The sequence below is a fragment of the Mixophyes fleayi genome, chromosome 7 (genome assembly GCF_038048845.1).
Source record: "Mixophyes fleayi isolate aMixFle1 chromosome 7, aMixFle1.hap1, whole genome shotgun sequence".
Taxonomy (NCBI): domain Eukaryota; kingdom Metazoa; phylum Chordata; class Amphibia; order Anura; family Limnodynastidae; genus Mixophyes; species Mixophyes fleayi.
In genome coordinates this window covers 25,381,555-25,400,649 of record NC_134408.1, presented here as the reverse complement: position 1 = coordinate 25,400,649, position 19,095 = coordinate 25,381,555, and the positions used below count along the sequence as shown (strand labels likewise).

Below are 19,095 nucleotides of genomic sequence, written 5' to 3'. Positions count from 1 at the left end.
CACGATACGCTACTCAAACTGGCGTACGACCCTCTCTTCATCAACCCCATCATGTTTAAATCAATTTGCTATTTTTTATTTGCAATAATACCGTGTTTTACACTCTGGTATGTTTGGAATATCAATAGCGACTACTTTTACCTCAGATATTTTACTTCCCAAACTAGCGGTCAGCATGTGTGAGAGGGAAAGAGTTAACCACTCTCCCATCTGCAGTGACCAACATCTGGTAGTGATTAGGCTCTCTCTCTACCCCCATCCCTAATCCCTTCAGTGGGGAAGGATCCTAAAACAGATCACTGTGCTTTATAGCAACGTGTACATTAAAGGTTTCGGATTTCAGAGAAAAGTAACACACACTTTTTTTTTTATATCCTGGGTTTCTGGGAATGAGAGGGGAGGAGAAGAGGAAGCTGGGTAGTGGCAGTCAGAAGAATTTAGGTCAGACATGCGGTGGAGGAGACAGGATGCTAAGTAAGTTTCAGAGGGCCTATAATGCTGTACTGGTAGTGGGGTGTTAGAGATGCTTGTTTAACAGTGATAGGTCAGCGTGTTAGAAACTGAACTCTTCTCAACTCACAAGAAAACGTTATCATCCATCGCTTTTGTTTGGACAAAACTTTCAATGCAAGTCAGTCAGTTTTCTATGTAGTATTGCTGAAACTAAACTATGGCATCTAAGTCTGAAATACCGCTGTGACAATAGGCTAATTATGTCTCCAAATTCACTCCTCAAATGTATAAAGGATCCATCTATCTATAATATCTCATGTTTGTTGATTTGATCTATTTTCCTTCATTTATATAGCACTTATCTGTAAGGCAGCGTTTAATAGAGAAAATATAATAATTTACAACAGTTTATACCCTACTGGAGTATCCAATCTGTATTCTCTACCCCACAAACACAGACTAGGGTTAATTTCACAAGAAGACAATTAACCTACCATTATGTATTATGTTTTTTGGGGGGGAATCCCACGCAAATTCGAGGAGAACATACTATCTCATATCTCTATCTATCTATCTATCTATCTATCTATCTATCTATCTATCTATCTATGTCTATCGCATCTCATGTATACCTATCTATTATATCTGTCATATCTATCTATCTATCTATCTATCTATCTATCTATCTATCTATTCTGTCTGTCATATCTATCTATCTATCTATCTATCTATCTATCTATCTATCTATCTGTCTATCTATGCATCTATCTATCTATTCTGTCTGTCATATCTATCTTATCTATCTATCTATCTATCTATCTATCTATCTATCTATCTATCTATCTATCGCATCTCATGTATACCTATCTATTATATCTGTCATATCTATCTATCTATCTATCTATCTATCTATCTATTCTGTCTGTCATTATCTATCTATCTATCTATCTATCTATCTATCTATCTATCTATCTATGCATCTATCTATCTATTCTGTCTGTCATATCTATCTTATCTATCTATCTATCTATCTATCTATCTATCTATCTATCTATCTATCTATCGCATCTCATGTATACCTATCTATTATATCTGTCATATCTATCTATCTATCTATCTATCTATGCATCTATCTATCTATTCTGTCTGTCATATCTATCTAATCTATCTATCTATCTATCTATCTATCTATCTATCTATCTATCTATTCTGTCTGTCATATCTATCTAATCTATCTATCTGTCTGTCTATCTTATATTAAATTCAAATCTGTCTGTCTGTATATCTCTCATATATATCTATTCTGTCTGATCTATCTATCTATCTATCTATCTATCTATCTATCTATCTATCTATCTATCTATTCTGTCTGTCATATCTATCTATCAATCTATCTATTCTGTCTGTCATATCTATCTATCTATCTATTCTGTCTGTCATATCTATCTAATCTATCTATCTATCTATCTATCTATCTGTCTATCTTATATTAAATTCAAATCTGTCTGTCTGTATATCTCTCATATATATCTATTCTGTCTGAACTATCTATCTATCTATCTATCTATCTATCTATCTATCTATCTATCTATCTATCTATTCTGTCTGTCATATCTATCTATCTATCTATCTATCTATCTATCTATCTATCTATCTATCTATCTATCTACCTATCTCTATCTATCTATCTATCTATCTATCTATCTATCTATCTAAATGTCTGTCTATCTTATATTAAATTCAAATCTGTCTGTCTGCCTATCTATCTATTCTAATCTATATCATATAAATACACAGGCTGTGTGACTTGTATTAATTCAGATTGTCAATGATTGCAACTCTTGTTACGTGTCTGTACGTATTGCAGAGCAGCCAGTTTATATACTAGTGTCCATTATTAAATAGAGAATCTCGCTCTATCCCTTATCAATGAACCCACATATGGGATATATAGGATACTGTGTCTCCACTTCTTCTGATTTATTTAAAGCCCTTGCTACAATCTTATCTATCTGCTCAATGACCAAAAGTTGGAACATTGCACGCAGTTCATGGATTTTCAGGCTCTGGTCAATAGAGCATGGGCCGCAGGAGTAGTAAGAATATTCAGACTCTGGGATCTGATAAATGGTCCCAATCATGTGTATCATAGACCATTTCCATCTTGTCACCTACACACAATATGAGCTGAACTCGTATTCTTGAAAAGGCAGCCTATCAGTTCACTAGGAGCTAATGCAATCCGTGAGGCATAAGAGCCTTTGTGCCCCATACCTCAGCGACATCATAACCCAGAGACACACTCACAGCCTATCACAGGGAGGGAGGAGCAGCGCACCCACACTGAGCACCAGGACTCAGTGTGGGGGCGCTAGAGGGACATTATAAACACTGAATGCATGACATTAGAAACATAGAATTTGACGGCAGATAAGAACCGCTTGGCCCATGCAGTATGCCCATTTTTTAACCTATGGTAACCTCAACCCTATTATTAATTATTTGTAAGGATATTCTTATGTCTATCCCAAGCAGGTTTAATTTCCTCTACTGTATTAGCCTCTACCACCTCGGATGGGAGGCTATTCCACTTATCTACTACCCTTTCTGTGAAGTAATTTTTCCTCACATTTCCTCTGAACCTACTTCCCCCCAGTGTCAGTGCATGTCCTCGTGTTCTAATACTTCTCTTCCCCCCAGTGTCAGTGCATGTCCTCGTGTTCTAATACTTCTCTTCCCCCCAGTGTCAGTGCATGTCCTCGTGTTCTAATACTTCTCTTCACCCCAGCGTCAGTGCATGTCCTTGTGTTCTAATACTTCTCTTCCCCCCAGTGTCAGTATATGTCCTCGTGTTTTAATACTTCTCTTCCCCCCAGTGTCAGTGCATGTCCTCGTGTTCTAATACTTCTCTTCCCCCCAGTGTCAGTGCATGTCTTCGTGTTCTAATACTTCTCTTCACCCCAGCGTAAGTGCATGTCCTCGTGTTCTAATACTTCTCTTCCCCCCAGTGTCAGTGCATGTCCTTGTGTTCTAATACTTCTCTTCCCCCCAGTGTCAGTACATGTCCTCGTGTTCTAATACTTCTCTTCCCCCCAGTGTCAGTGCATGTCCTCGTGTTCTAATACTTCTCTTCCCTCCAGTGTCAGTGCATGTCCTCGTGTTCTAATACTTCTCTTCCCCCCAGTGTCAGTGCATGTCCTTGTGTTCTAATACTTCTCTTCCCCCCAGTGTCAGTACATGTCCTCGTGTTCTAATACTTCTCTTCCCCCCAGTGTCAGTGCATGTCCTTGTGTTCTAATACTTCTCTTCCCCCCAGTGTCAGTACATGTCCTCGTGTTCTAATACTTCTCTTCCCCCCAGTGTCAGTACATGTCCTCGTGTTCTAATACTTCTCTTCCCCCCAGTGTCAGTGCATGTCCTCGTGTTCTAATACTTCTCTTCCCCCCAGTGTCAGTACATGTCCTCGTGTTCTTATACTTCTCTACCCCCCAGTGTCAGTACATGTCCTCGTGTTCTAATACTTCTCTTCCCCCCAGTGTCAGTGCATGTCCTCGTGTTCTAATACTTCTCTTCCCCCCAGTGTCAGTACATGTCCTCGTGTTCTTATACTTCTCTACCCCCCAGTGTCAGTGCATGTCCTCGTGTTCTAATACTTCTCTTCACCCCAGTGTCAGTGCATGTCCTTGTGTTCTAATACTTCTCTTCCCCCCAGTGTCAGTATATGTCCTCGTGTTTTAATACTTCTCTTCCCCCCAGTGTCAGTGCATGTCCTCGTGTTCTAATACTTCTCTTCCCCCCAGTGTCAGTGCATGTCTTCGTGTTCTAATACTTCTCTTCACCCCAGCGTAAGTGCATGTCCTCGTGTTCTAATACTTCTCTTCCCCCCAGTGTCAGTGCATGTCCTTGTGTTCTAATACTTCTCTTCCCCCCAGTGTCAGTACATGTCCTCGTGTTCTAATACTTCTCTTCCCCCCAGTGTCAGTGCATGTCCTCGTGTTCTAATACTTCTCTTCCCTCCAGTGTCAGTGCATGTCCTCGTGTTCTAATACTTCTCTTCCCCCCAGTGTCAGTGCATGTCCTTGTGTTCTAATACTTCTCTTCCCCCCAGTGTCAGTACATGTCCTCGTGTTCTAATACTTCTCTTCCCCCCAGTGTCAGTGCATGTCCTTGTGTTCTAATACTTCTCTTCCCCCCAGTGTCAGTACATGTCCTCGTGTTCTAATACTTCTCTTCCCCCCAGTGTCAGTACATGTCCTCGTGTTCTAATACTTCTCTTCCCCCCAGTGTCAGTGCATGTCCTCGTGTTCTAATACTTCTCTTCCCCCCAGTGTCAGTACATGTCCTCGTGTTCTTATACTTCTCTACCCCCCAGTGTCAGTACATGTCCTCGTGTTCTAATACTTCTCTTCCCCCCAGTGTCAGTGCATGTCCTCGTGTTCTAATACTTCTCTTCCCCCCAGTGTCAGTACATGTCCTCGTGTTCTTATACTTCTCTACCCCCCAGTGTCAGTGCATGTCCTCGTGTTCTAATACTTCTCTTCCCCCCAGTGTCAGTGCATGTCCTCGTGTTCTAATACTTCTCTTCCCCCCAGTGTCAGTGCATGTCCTCGTGTTCTAATACTTCTCTTCCCCCCAGTGTCAGTACATGTCCTCGTGTTCTTATACTTCTCTACCCCCCAGTGTCAGTGCATGTCCTCGTGTTCTAATACTTCTCTTCCCCCCAGTGTCAGTACATGTCCTCGTGTTCTTATACTTCTCTACCCCCCAGTGTCAGTACATGTCCTCGTGTTCTAATACTTCTCTTCCCCCCAGTGTCAGTGCATGTCCTCGTGTTCTAATACTTCTCTTCCCCCCAGTGTCAGTACATGTCCTCGTGTTCTTATACTTCTCTACCCCCCAGTGTCAGTGCATGTCCTCGTGTTCTAATACTTCTCTTCCCCCCAGTGTCAGTGCATGTCCTTGTGTTCTAATACTTCTCTTCCCCCCAGTGTCAGTGCATGTCCTCGTGTTCTAATACTTCTCTTCCTCCCAGTGTCAGTGCATGTCCTCGTGTTCTAATACTTCTCTTCCCCCCAGTGTCAGTGCATGTCCTCGTGTTCTAATACTCCTCTTCCCCCCAGTGTCAGTGCATGTCCTCGTGTTCTAATACTTCTCTTCTTTAGAAGAAAGTTTCCCTCCTTTACCTTGTTCAAACCCTTGATATATTTGAAAGTTCCTACCATATCCCCCCTTTCCCTTCTCTGCTCCAAACTCTACATATTAAGACCTTTTACTTTTTTTCAGGTACGTTTTGTGCTGTAGGCCATGCACCATTTTAGTTCTCCTTCTTTGTACAGTCTCTAATGTATTTATATCCTTCTGGAGATATGGCCTCCAGAACTGAACACAGTATTCTAGTCATGAGGTTGTACAATGACCTATACAGTGTCATGATTACTTCTTTCTTTCTGCTACTGATTCCTCACCCTATACCACCAAGCATCTGACCTGCCTTCCTCATTGCTTTGTTACATTGCTTTCCTGTCTTTAAGTCATCTGATATAGTGACTCCTAGATCCCTTTCCTCCTCAGTAGTTTCCATTATTATGCCATCAATACTATATTTAGACTTTGGGTTTTTTAGACTCAAGTGCATGATTTTGCATTTTTTGGCATTAAACTGTAGTTGTCACTCTCTTGGCCATTCCTCTAGTCTACATAGATCATCAATCATTTGTTTTACCCCTCATGGTGTGTCCACCCTGCTGCATAACTTTGTGTCATCTGCGAACATGCATACTTTCCCTTCAATACCATTTGCAATGTCTTCAATAGCGTGAACCCTTCCATAGGGATTCTACAGGTAGCTGGAAACCTCATTGAATTTAGTGCCCATTGAAATGAACGGGAAAAGCTCTGAAATTATTAGAACATAATTGGTAAATCAGATCTTTTTCTTTTAAATCAACCAGAACCAGCAAAACATATAAAAATGAATGCATTTGAAAGAAAATCGTTGTTAGGCAGATTAGAGAATTAGGACAATTCATCATCATCATCAGCTATTCATATAAATCGTACTGTCCTTTTAATATTTTTGCAATATAATTTATTACTTAATGTTTCCATTGATACCTCAGTTTGATTTATTTAGGCTGCAGTGAGGTGTTTTTCTATTTGTGGAAAGTGATATTTTGTTGCAAACATTGTGATAATTAGTAAATATCCTGTGAGTCATTTCCATTGAGTCATCAAAATTGCAGAGTTGCAACTGTGGTCTTGTGGCAGAGACAGAGACACAGTACATAACTGTTTCTGTTGCTTCTGAGAGACATCTCAGTCTGGGAGGATCTGTAAATGGTTAGTATGAAAATGCAACTTTCTTTCTTGATATTTTTTCATCTTTCCCTCTGTCATACTTCTGTGATGTTTTCTATTTTCCAGCATCAGGACAGGAATACAAGAGCAGTTGCTTGGACACTATATACGCCTTTGTTATATGAAAATCTCTGCCTCTATAACTAGGTGATAGTTTGGCAAAGGCAAGAAGTATCTATTTCTGTCTGTCTATACAATGCATGCTGGGATACAACACTTACCTTAGATCAGGGATAGGCAACCACCGGCTCTCCAGGTGTTTGTGAAACTACAAATCCCAGCATGCCTTGCCACCTATCTGCTGGTTATCTACTGGCAAAGCATGCTGGGACTTGTAGTTTCACAACACCTGGAGAGCCGTGGGTTGTCTGCCTTAGATAAACTAACTGCCCTACGTTGCAGTGTTAAGAAAATGTATACAAATAATTGTCTACTGTGCTACTGTGAGATGGTAAATCTCAGCAGCATTACTATACTGTAAATAATTAAAGCAGCAATCGCATGAATAAAAACAGGTGTGGCGGTCACATGGCAAACAATGTAGTAAGCAGGGAGACTTCTGAAAGCCCCTCTGAGCTCTGACTGAGCCATACCCCCCCCCCTTCTGCCATCACATGACATGCTGAGAGCTGTGAGCCTGTGTCTGAGTAGCAGACATAGGGCTAGATTTACTAACGGGCGGTTTACTCAAACCGCCGCTTTTCGGCTAGATTTACTAAAGCCCAAACCGCCGTCAAAACGGCCAGAAATGACATTTTTCAAAACCACCACTTTACAAACCGCCATCCTGATTTTAACAATGATGAACATACAAACAGCTGGATTTACTAAGCTGGGGTTTTCAAAATCGCCGCAAAACAGCCATCCAAACGGCCAAAATGAAAGAGGTGATTGCAATAGGCGGTATTGCTCAAACAGCTGCTGTTTGAGCTATTTTGCAATTCAGAACATAAGAGAAAGCACCATTGATATTTTAATCATTTGGAAAATTATTATTTATTGATAAAGGGACAAAATAAATGTAATATTAATTTATGAGAGAAAGTATATATTTTTTTTATTAAAGGGACACTGTTATAGCATTATATTATGTAGAAAATGTGAATATATAATATTATTAACTGATTGTGAATGGTGGATATAATTATTTATGTTGCACAATTTGTCATGACATATTGTCCAAATAATATAATAATTAAATAAATGTATCCCCTTAATATAATGAATTTTTTTTTATTCCCTCATAAGTTAATATTTAATTCATTTTGCCCCTTAATCAATAAATAATGATTGCCAACATAATTTAAATGTCAATGGTGCTTTCTCTAATGTTCAGAATGGCAAAATAGTTCAAACAGCATATTTAAGCTATCAAGCCATTCTGAAGCAGGTATTAAAACTGTCCTGTCCTGTCTTTTAGATGGCGGTTTTGATGGCGGTTTCATCCAAAGCCTCAAGCCGCCCTATAGTAAATGCGACGGTTTGAACCACTAAACCGCCGGCGATGGGTGGTGGTTTCAAACTGCCACCAAACACGATTCTTAGTAAATCTAGCCCTAACTGTGTCTGTGTGCGGCAGTCATTTTTGTTTGCCAACCAGAGAGCTTTTGAAAAGGAGATAATGATTTGCAGGAGGTTTGCTAAAACAGATGTGTTTTTAAAAGGCACTAATAATTTAAGGGAAAAAAAATCTTCTATGTGGGATTGTTGTTTTAACAAACACCAATCCGAGTCCTACAATCGTGCTCAGCAAGAAAACAACAGCAATAATATTAGCAATTTACTGTAAGTATTTACCCATACTTGTAGCTTAATGTATGGATAAATAAGTAAATTGCTAATATGTGCTGCTGTCTTCTTGCTGCACACCAATTTAACCCCTTTTATTAAATCAAAACCACCACATTATATAATCTATAGCATAAATGTAACACGCAAAAAAATATAAAGTAGCAATGACCACATTCCTTAACAGTGATTGAGAGGCTCCGATTTGTATAGAAATGACAAAGTCCTGAACCCAGGGTGGTCAAATTGCTAAGGGCGGTAGGTCACATGCAATAGGGATGCTTTAAGGAATTCTAAAGATGAGTTTGTCTATCTGTAAATAGACAACTTGACTGGTAGTATTTGTGTGTATTGCACAAATGCAAAAGGGATGCAAAATGGAAAATTCCCAGGTAATATTACTTGGATAAAGAGATTTCTGTGTACCCACTACAATCACAAAAAGCCACGTAAGGTGGAAACCTGCAAAAATCTACAGTCTACAGAGGTTGATATTCTACATAGATTACTATCTGCCCCATTTAGAATTAGGTGCACACCAATCGTTTGCTATAACAAAGGCAATTCTGTACAGCACATGTGCACTAAAAGTATTGAGGTTTTTGCGTATTGTACAATTGCTTCTCCTTACACTTTGAGAGGTGGAAACAGCGTCAGACAAGCATAAGATGACCAAACTAAGGGCTTGACACAAATGCATCCTTAGACACAACTCTTGTGGTTGCTGGAGATCTGGCGCAAAGAAACACGATGAGGATGATGATCATCATTTGACTATGACATTCGATGATGTCCTTAAATGGACACTATATAAACACAAGGATTACCTTTTTTATTTAAGAAGAACATATAATATTTGAATATATACTTCTGTTTAATATATAATATTTTGAAAATAAGTATTGTTTTAGTGCTTTTCTTAAGTCTATACCCATCTTGCTTCATAAATGATGACATTTGAAAATGTGAAAACTTGTAGATTAAAAGGGTATTTCTTTTCCAGATCTGTGATAAGTCAAAATACACCGCTGCTTCAAGAAGATATACCTTCTCCGGAACACTGTGATCCTGCATTTTATATCCCCATGTTTCACCATTCCATTGGATGATACTAACCTCCTATTCAAAACCCTCTTCCTACATTTATCAAAGAAAGTGTGAGGGTTTGGTAAGTCCCAGACACAGGTAGCAGTATGGTGTCTTCAAAGTCCTCACTAATAGTGTTGCTTTGGACGATTTTTGTGGTCAAGTGCCAGAACCTTATTAAGAACCCCAAGGAGATAAATTTAGAAGGACGACTCCTGATAAGTGAAGTAAACCCAGATAACCCTGGTCAAGATACATCCGAGTTTGTTGAGCTTCGTCATACTAGTGGACAAAACGTCTCTCTCAATGGATATACATTGGTCTTCTATAATGGCAAATCAAACACAGCCTACAAAGTGTTAAACTTAACAGGATACTCAACAGATAAGAAAGGGTTCTTCTTAATTGGGTCCTCTGATGTTAAACCTAAGCCCACCATTACCCTGCCAACCAACACCATCCAGAATGGACCTGATGCCATAGCTCTTTATTTTGGAAAGGGACCCTACAAAGAATTTATGAGTGTAACCCGTGATGGATTAGTGGATGCCCTGGTGCACAAGTCTAAGAGCACCGACCAAGCCGATGATCTTCTAAAGTCCCTCACGCCAGGGTTGGAGGCCTTCTTAGAAGATGCCAGTTTTCACACCTCCGATGAGTCCATTGGGAGGTGCTTGGACATAGATGGCCAGTGGACCTTCCACATGGCACAAATCTCTCCGGGGAGCGAAAATCACTGTAAGATCTTCCCGGTCGTGATAAACGAGGTGTCCTCTCCTTACGCTGCAGATTTATATGTAGAAATACGTGGACCACCATCTATTTTTCTCTCTGGCCTGACCCTGGCATTTATTGGTGGAATCGATCAAGAGGTGTATTACTCTACGGAGATTAGGGGTCAAACTGATGCCAGTGGGTTGTTTTTACTTGTGAATGAGGAGCATGATAATAGAGGTAAGTACATTTTGACAGCACATGAATTGTCCATAGCTTATTATATAAACAATAAGTGGTATTATTTTTCGGACTGTGTGTGTTATGAGCAATGTGCTTTTTCTTTGTTTTCTTACCATCCAGGCCAGCAGACACTGCCAGCGGCTGCTCGGCTACACACCAAGGGTGGAGGTGCGGTGGCACTGTACATGGGGAAGGGAGGTGACGTTTTACAAAAGAACCGGTATACTACCAGCGGTTTGGTTAATGCCTTAGTGTATGGTGACTATGAGGACATGGCATATCACACCCTTCAGGATCTGACCACGGGCAACAATATTATTTACTGGCATAATTGGTGAGAGAGAAAACATCTATCTCTACTAACGTTTTATTTTTTATAGACAGTGTCTCTCTCTCTTAAGTGGTTAGCACTTCTGCCTTACAGCATTGGGGTCATGAGTTCAATTCCCGACCATGGCCTTATCTGTGTGGAGTTTGTATGTTCTCCCCGTGTTTGCGTGGGTTTCCTCCGGGTGCTCTGGTTTCCTCCCACACTCCAAAAACATACTGGTAGGTTAATTGGCTGCTAACAAATTGACCCTAGTCTGTGTGTGTCTGTGTGTGTGTATGTTAGGGAATTTAGACTGTAAGCTCCAATGGGGCAGGGACTGATGTGAGTGAGTTCTCTGTACAGCGCTGCGGAATTAGTGGCGCTATATAAATAAATGGTAATAATAATATTAATAATATATATCCTATAACAAATTTCTATATAATTTTTTTATTTATTTTTAGGGATGTAAACATTTCTGCCAGCCTCTGCAGTCAGGGTGAGGATGTACCCGCGTCTTTCATACTGGCAGGAAGCACTCCTGGGCAGGTTAATGAGTGCCCCCCAGTGGCTGCCCGCAATGTCACACTATGTTTCAGGATAACTACAGGTAATTATTGTGGCAGGTGCACCCTTCTGCTGATGCACACACAAACAACTTTTTGCTTGGTTTTTCCTTTGCTTGTCAGGATAGCAAAGTAACAGATGACACAAAGTTACACGCACTTTCTTATGACCCCAGTGCTAAAAAAAGAGAGAGAGACCAACTCCCTAGACACCGGGTGACTTATTCATCATCAGTCACCCTGTTCAAATGAAAAAGACGGGTTTAAATAATTTACACTCCTCCCACAGCCCTAACGTGATGGACAGATGACACTCCCACCTTGCCTTTAAAAAGGAATTCTCTGCAGGTGTTCTGTTTGATTAATCTCACTGCAGACACACACTGTCTATTTGCTGTGGAAAAGGATCCTCCTAAACCACTACAAAATATGTAAGTTAATTCACACTCTATACTATTATTTTGTCCTCCAGCTGTTTATCTTTAAACTAGGTGCACTGTTATGTAAATATATAATTATGTCTGCAGCTTCGCCTTGCAGCCTGTCAGCTGAACATAATTATATATTTGCATAACAGTGCACCTAGTTTAAAGATAAACAGCTGGAGGACATAATAATAGTATAGAGTGTGAATTAACTTACATATTTTGTAGTGGTTTAGGAGGATCTTTTTCCACAGCTAACAGCAAATAGACAGTGTGTGTCTGCAGTGAGAGTAATCAAACAGAACACCTGCAGAGAACTCATTTTTAAAGGCAAGGTGGGAGTGTCATTTGTTCATCACGTTATGGCTGTGGGAGGAGTGTAAATTATTTAAACCTGTCTTTTTCATTTGAACAGGGTGACTGATGCTGAATAAGTCACCCGGTGTCTAGGGAGTTGGTCTCTCTTAGAGGCCTGCGGAAAATCACTGGCTTTATCACACTATATATTCACATTCTCTGCCAGCACACGTCAAATTGATATCTAACTGAAACTAGTTGTCAGTGCCAAGTTATAATGTAAAATATAATTACTGTCTATTAACACACAAACCACACATGCACAGCAACACCAACTTGTGCAAGCAGACGTGTATATTGACACGGAGTGTACGAGTATATAAATCACCAGAATATCCTGCATGCTTTCCTATTGTTTTCACCTTTATCATTGCAGACTGCTCTCTGTGGCAAGGAGATGATCTCCTCTCTGAACTTGTGGCTGCTGTGGTTCAGTCATTGCAATCTCTATGCAGGTGTGATCTATCTACAAGCTTCTTCACAGGTGAGAGCTAAGTTGAAAAGGAATTTATAAAGAGATAGTTGAATCAGGGACAATTTAATAAAAGGGTCAAAGGGGTATATTTACTAAGCTGCGGGTTTGAAAAAGTGGGGATGTTACCTATAGCAACCAATCAGACTTTAGCTGTCATTTTGTAGAAGGTACTAAATAAATGACAGCTAGAATCTGATTAGTTGCTATAGGCAACATCCCCACTTTTTCAAACCCGCAGCTTAGTAGATCTAGCCCAAAGTGTATTTCCAAGACTGGGGAGGAGAGACTCTAAAGGCGGGTACATGCTTAACCAATGATTGTGCAGATCACACGATAAACAATCGCTTCGTCAGATATTGCAATAGTGTGTACACTCCCACAATCATGTTTTATCGCACCAAAGCACATTGCATCTGTTGATTTGGTTGTCAAAACTTCATAAAATTCACGATCAACGATGGAACGATGTCGGGCAAATATGGAAGTGTGTATGCACTCACGACCACCAGTGTAGGCAGATATCTGTACCATCTTTTCAGCAGATGGTTATAAGAGATGAAGATCACAGATCTGAAAGTAAATTGTGTAGGCGTGTACACATGAATCGGCATGTTGATCTGGACTTTCAATCATTGGTGAAATGATCGTTACAGAAATTAAATCTAAAGTAGATTGCACAGGTGTGTACTCAGTTTAACAGTATTTAATCCTCCCCTCCCCCCCACTGTATAATCAAGGGACTGGTTCCTCCATGAGTGGAAAGCACACATCTATTGTATTTTAAAGCTAGATCACAGTGTCAGCAGGATGCTACCACAGTAAATATTATACTATAGTTATTATATCACAAATGGAAACATCCATTTACAATTGCCCATAAATAATAATAGATTTAGATGTTTTAAAGTTTTTTTTTGTGGTGGAAATTAGGGTGGTCAGGGATCAGGACCATATCTAGGCTGTGGCAGCAGGGGCATTGCCCCAGGGCCCCTGGGCAGAAGGGGCCCACAATAGACAGTACTTTAAAATCCTGAAGCAGTTTTTATGCAAGTAGGTGAAATTGGGCTGCTTGTGTTATTTATGTTTGAAAGTGATCGATTTTGCTAATTTTTAAGAATTTAACAGCTGCTTCCATCTCCTGAGTTTGGATACTCCTGATGGTAAATGTATCATCTTGCGATATATGCAAGTGGCCGGAAATCGGTGACTTTGCAGTAAAAATTTAAAGCGGCAATGGATCGTAAAGGTAAACTTGCCTTTACAATCCATCGCTGCTTTCAATTTTTACTGCAAAGTCGCCGATTTCCGGTTTGTTGTGTTTGTATTTTAAAACTATCCAGTTACCACCTCTACACCGTCTTGTCAATACACTGACATTATAAAAACGTTGGCCGGCTTTCCCATTGTTGATATTTATTTATGTGTACGCTAAAAATCATGATTGGCTGATAATTCTAATAAGCTATATCTTATCTAGTAGTTGCAGTACAGAATATTTACCGCATTATAAAAACTAGCCATTCCAATGAGCTGCCCGGGGGCCCAACAATGGATGGTACGGTACTGGTAGAGATCTGAGGAAATATTGCCATTAGCTTTCTTTTTTATAAACATGTTAATTGTATGAATTAATTTATTTGTGTATAGATGTCAATCTTACCTGCCAGTCCCGATTGCTGACTTTGCATGGCCGGCAGAATGCATCAACTGGAATAGATATCCAGCAGTTTGTGACAATGGGGAGTGTTTTAATTGTGGGAAACAAGAACGTTACAGTGACGTCAACCTGCACCCAACCTACCTCCAGCCCAACACTGTCTCCAGGTAAAAGACACTTAATAAAAATGTCTTCTTTTGGGAGAGGATGTATGGTACATTCAACTAGGGCATTTGTTTGTCTATTCAATAATTATTGACTTAATTGAAAAATAAAATAAAAAATGTATATGTATATCTATATAAACTTCAGGTGATGAGGTGCTACCTATATGCTTTGCTTCTCAATAGTGCAATAGTGAACAGGTATATATATATATATATATATATATATATATATATATGTACACTGATTGGTATATTTACTAAAAGGCGAGTTTGAAAAAGTGGAGATGTTGCCTATAGCAACCAATCAGATTCTAGCGATCATTTATTTAGTGCATTCTACAAAATGAAAGCTAGAATCTGAATGGTTGCTATAGGCAACATCTCCACTTCTTCAAACCCGCCATTTAGTAAATCTAGCCTTGAATGTCATATTCTGTACTTCACGGCAGGGTTAGAGAGCCTGTGGCTCTCCGTCGTTGATCTCAGAATAGCTCACAGTGCATGTTGGGATTTGTAGTTCCACAGAAACTGGCAATGCACATGTTGACTAATTCTGCCATCAAGGACTCATCACAAAAATGTTTAATGTCCCTAGAACTATCTATTGTTTTTCACTATTATTTACTGTATTTATCCGCACAAAATAAAAAGAAAACAAGCTATTCTCATGATGATTTAAACAGGATGTGTTTTTAAAGGTAGTAGCTTATGGTGTAACACACGCGTTCCTGACAGGAAACTAATTGGGTAATTCTATGTACAAACTGATACGATTCTCTAGAATACTATTTTGTAGTCTCCATTTTAAAGTACGCTTGTTACCTACACTCAGTGGCGGCAGACATTTTGTGGGCTTAACCAATAATATGGTAAATATAGCCTCTCGGTTCACTAGGATCCAGTGACATCACTGAAGCACAAACTGCATTCTGGGGAATATTGGTTCACCCACAAAAAGGCTGCACAGCCTGTTCTGTCTCTTAGGGCTAGAAACGTGTACCCATAATTTTTATCAGACTGCACAAGAAAAGATTCTCCCAAAGTCAGGTAATAGATAGCATGCTCCGGTAATCATTTTTGCTAAGATGGGAGGGGCTGGTACTACGTACCTGGGTCTGGCAGTGGCAAATTTTCCACGGCACACATTGCAATCCTGGCAACCTAGCGTCCATAGGCTGCACACACAACACAAGCTTTTGTATGGCTATGTGCAAATCCAAGCCCAAGTTTTCTCTCTGCAGCCCTGGCGGTACTATGGGGTAGGTATTGGTAGACTAGGGGTGGAAAAACAGGCCTGGCCAAGGAATAAAGTAAAGGTAGATTTCATCCTTTCTGTTATCCCCAAGCAGACACTCTCCCTTGAAAAGGGTTCTTGTGAAATAATGATATAAAATTGCTTTCTTCTGCACACGTAATACCAATATGTCACCCCCTATCGCTGTGTGTAGTGTGAGGTGCGAAGTTACACAGTGCACCTCCTTCTTCAGCCCTGGCGAGCTGATGGGCATGGGTGTAAATGACCAGGGGGTCCCTGCACATGCAGGTGTTTCTTGTAAGTAGTAGGACACAGGTAATGTCACTTTGTGGTGCAGTGCAGAATAATTTGGGCGATAGACCATCTCTATGACAAACTGAACTCTTTATTTACACTCCTCCTCTTCTAGCACAATAATTATAATGGTTTCAGCAATACAGAAATATATACAGCTCCTTACTCTCTCCAGCACAGTTCTTATTAAGCAATATGAATATGGTTGCAAGTATCTCTCCTTACTCCTCCTGCACAGTTCTTCATCATCATCATTTATTTATATAGCGCCACTAATTCTGCAGCGCTGTACAGAGAACTCATTCACATCAGTCCCTGCCCCATTGGGGCTTACAGTCTAAACACGCACACGCACACACACACACACACCCTACTAGTATGTTTTGAGATTGTGGGAGGAAACCAGAGCACCGAGAGGAAACCCACATGGTTGGGAATTGAACTTATGACCCCAGTGCTGTGAGGCAGAAGTGCTAACCACTAAGCCACTGTGCTGCCCCAAATGTTATCTAGATGTAATATAACATAGTTCACATGTCTCTTACACTCCAGTACTCCATACGTCACTGCAGTTCACCCCTTCTCTGCAGGGGCATTCACATGGATGCTAACAGGCAGGCAGCTTCTTCTCAGTGCAGTTCTGACACATGCTGTGTAACTCTCAACTGCAGCTCATCTCTCCTCTGCGGGGACGATTTCTCCTTTGGGCTCTGACACTTTACTCTGTGTACTCTCAGCCCCTCGGCTCTCTACTGCTGCTACACTGCCTCTTGCAGCATCCCTCTCTCCACGGTCTCTTCCATGCAAAATATACCTCTCTCTCTTGGGGTTCTTGGTAGCAATATATTTGTATTAGGTGCCCACCCTGTCGTTTTCTAGATCCACCCCTGCGCACAGATGCCAAGATTTTTACTTGTTTACTTAATTTCCGAGAGGTTTTATTATATATTTTCTTTATTTTCAATTTTTGACCAGAGGAAACAAAGTAAAATCATACCAACAGGTTATATTTTTAAAAAGGAGAGTTATTGTTAACAGTATCATGGTAACCATTAATTCCCCCCACAGGGGCAAACACAGGATTTGTAGAGGGGGGTTTCCACACCACGCCGCCAGTGGGCATGGCCAGCATGCATGGGGTCGTCGCTATAATTTTAGACAGTGTTTGGCTGCTCTCCAACTCATCCTATCCCTATAATATACATGGGCAATGCTGCGTGCACTACTGTTAGGTGCACGCAGCTCTCCCTTTTCAAGCAGAGCCGTGTGAAGTGGGGACAGGGTCCAGCAACCTCAATTATACAGTGCTCCAGGCTTGGAGGGGGGTTTCTAGGCACTAGGAAACCCCCTTTCTGTTTGTCTATACCCCTCCGCTTCTCATCCTAACATTTCTTATTTCCACCCCCCTTCCCTTTCCCCACCTACTAATTAGACAATGCACCCCATCAACCCTTCCATTCTGCATGACAAAAGCTAATAACAAAACCCATTCAAGGGGAAGGGGGGGGATTTAGTTTGGAGCGATGTGCAGCCAGACATCACATTACAGCTTATAAGAGCACTCTGATTGTTATAAATTACTCATCCATTGTGAATACCAGCAAGAAAAAAAAAAATGATTTCTAACTTGTTGAATAATTCTTTTGTAACTGCACACAAGATTTAAAAAAATATTATTTTATGGACAAATTTACTGATGATCACATTTGAAATTGCTTCACTTATTTTTCATTTAAAGTGTAAGCTCCGTCAGACCAGTGACTCTCACCTTTGGTAATTTCTTACTTCCATTTCTACAGCAGTTACAAGTACCTCTACATCTTCTAACGTCCCCAGTCTGCTAATTAGCGAAGTGAATCCTAATAACCCAGGTGCAGCTGAGGACACCGAATTTGTGGAGCTTTACCACCCAAGCAACAGCTCTGTCAGCCTGGCCGGCTACTGGTTGGTCCTCTACAACGGGAAGAACAATCAGGCCTATTTTGCACTCAACCTCCAAGACGCCTACACAGACATAAATGGCTACTTCTTGATCGGCAGCGCTAAGATGACCCCAAAGCCTCACATTCCGCTACGTGCTAACACCATTCAGAACGGGGCAGATGCAGTTGCATTGTATTATCGTCTGGGGAAAGCCTACAAGGCCAACATGCCGGTGACAGCAGACGGCCTGGTGGATGCCGTGGTGTACGTATCACAAGCAAGGGACGATGCTTCCGGCCTCTTGACGGTCTTAACCCCGGCACAGAATGCTGTACATGAAGATGAAAGATTTATTGAGGAGGATGAGTCCCTAAGTCGTTGCCATGGGTTGGCACCGTTGGACCATTCCAGCTATCAGGTGAGTTGGCATGATGTGTGTGTATTACAGTAGGTGTGTGAAGAGTAAAAGGAGGTGCCCATATGGCGAAGTACATTTGGTATAGTGTACCCACTATCTTACAGGAACTCCTCTACCAGATAAATGTCTTGTTATAGACCTATTGTAATAGATAGCCTAGGGTAATTGTGGTGTGTCAGTGGTTCTTCAGTATTGTGTCCATGGTACACCAAAGGTGTGTCACAGGTACATCACTGGTACACCAAAGGTGTGTCACAGGTGCATCAATGGTACACCAAAGGTGTGTCCATGGTACACTAAAGGCGTGTCACAGGTGCATCACTGGTACATCAAAGGTTTCTTCCAAAATAATTTCTATTTAACCTCAAAGTTAAAATGGTACACCAAAACAGATAGTGTAGTATTTCATAGAAAATTTATTTTCATTGAGTAGATTAAAAATATGTACATAAAAAGGTACTATAAATAGCTTTTCTGCAGCGATAGTAATACAGCAGTCCGCTCCTAGTCATCCTAGGATAAGGCTCTTTTGGTTACCACTAAATGTTCACACCCCTTATGAAGGACACGGAAGGCAGACAAGGACTACCTCGGAATAATGTAAACA

The 19,095-nt window shown here is 40.6% G+C and overlaps 1 protein-coding gene across 2 annotated transcripts in view; it reads left to right on the top strand.

The window, feature by feature from the left end:
* Positions 1-430: 430 nt before the first annotated feature.
* LOC142097538 (uncharacterized) overlaps positions 431-19,095 on the top strand; it is a 31,457-nt gene continuing 12,792 nt past the window's right edge. Inside the window, exons 1-7 of one of the 2 annotated variants that reach the window (XM_075179445.1) lie at positions 431-474; positions 9,602-10,638; positions 10,762-10,975; positions 11,416-11,561; positions 12,676-12,783; positions 14,422-14,598; positions 17,947-18,488. In XM_075179445.1, coding sequence (XP_075035546.1) covers positions 9,792-10,638; positions 10,762-10,975; positions 11,416-11,561; positions 12,676-12,783; positions 14,422-14,598; positions 17,947-18,488 — 2,034 coding nt within the window. In that variant the 5' untranslated portion in view covers positions 431-474; positions 9,602-9,791. Of the gene's footprint in view, positions 475-6,717; positions 6,793-9,601; positions 10,639-10,761; positions 10,976-11,415; positions 11,562-12,675; positions 12,784-14,421; positions 14,599-17,946; positions 18,489-19,095 lie in introns of those variants that run through there. The other variant, XM_075179446.1, reaches the window with a different exon arrangement.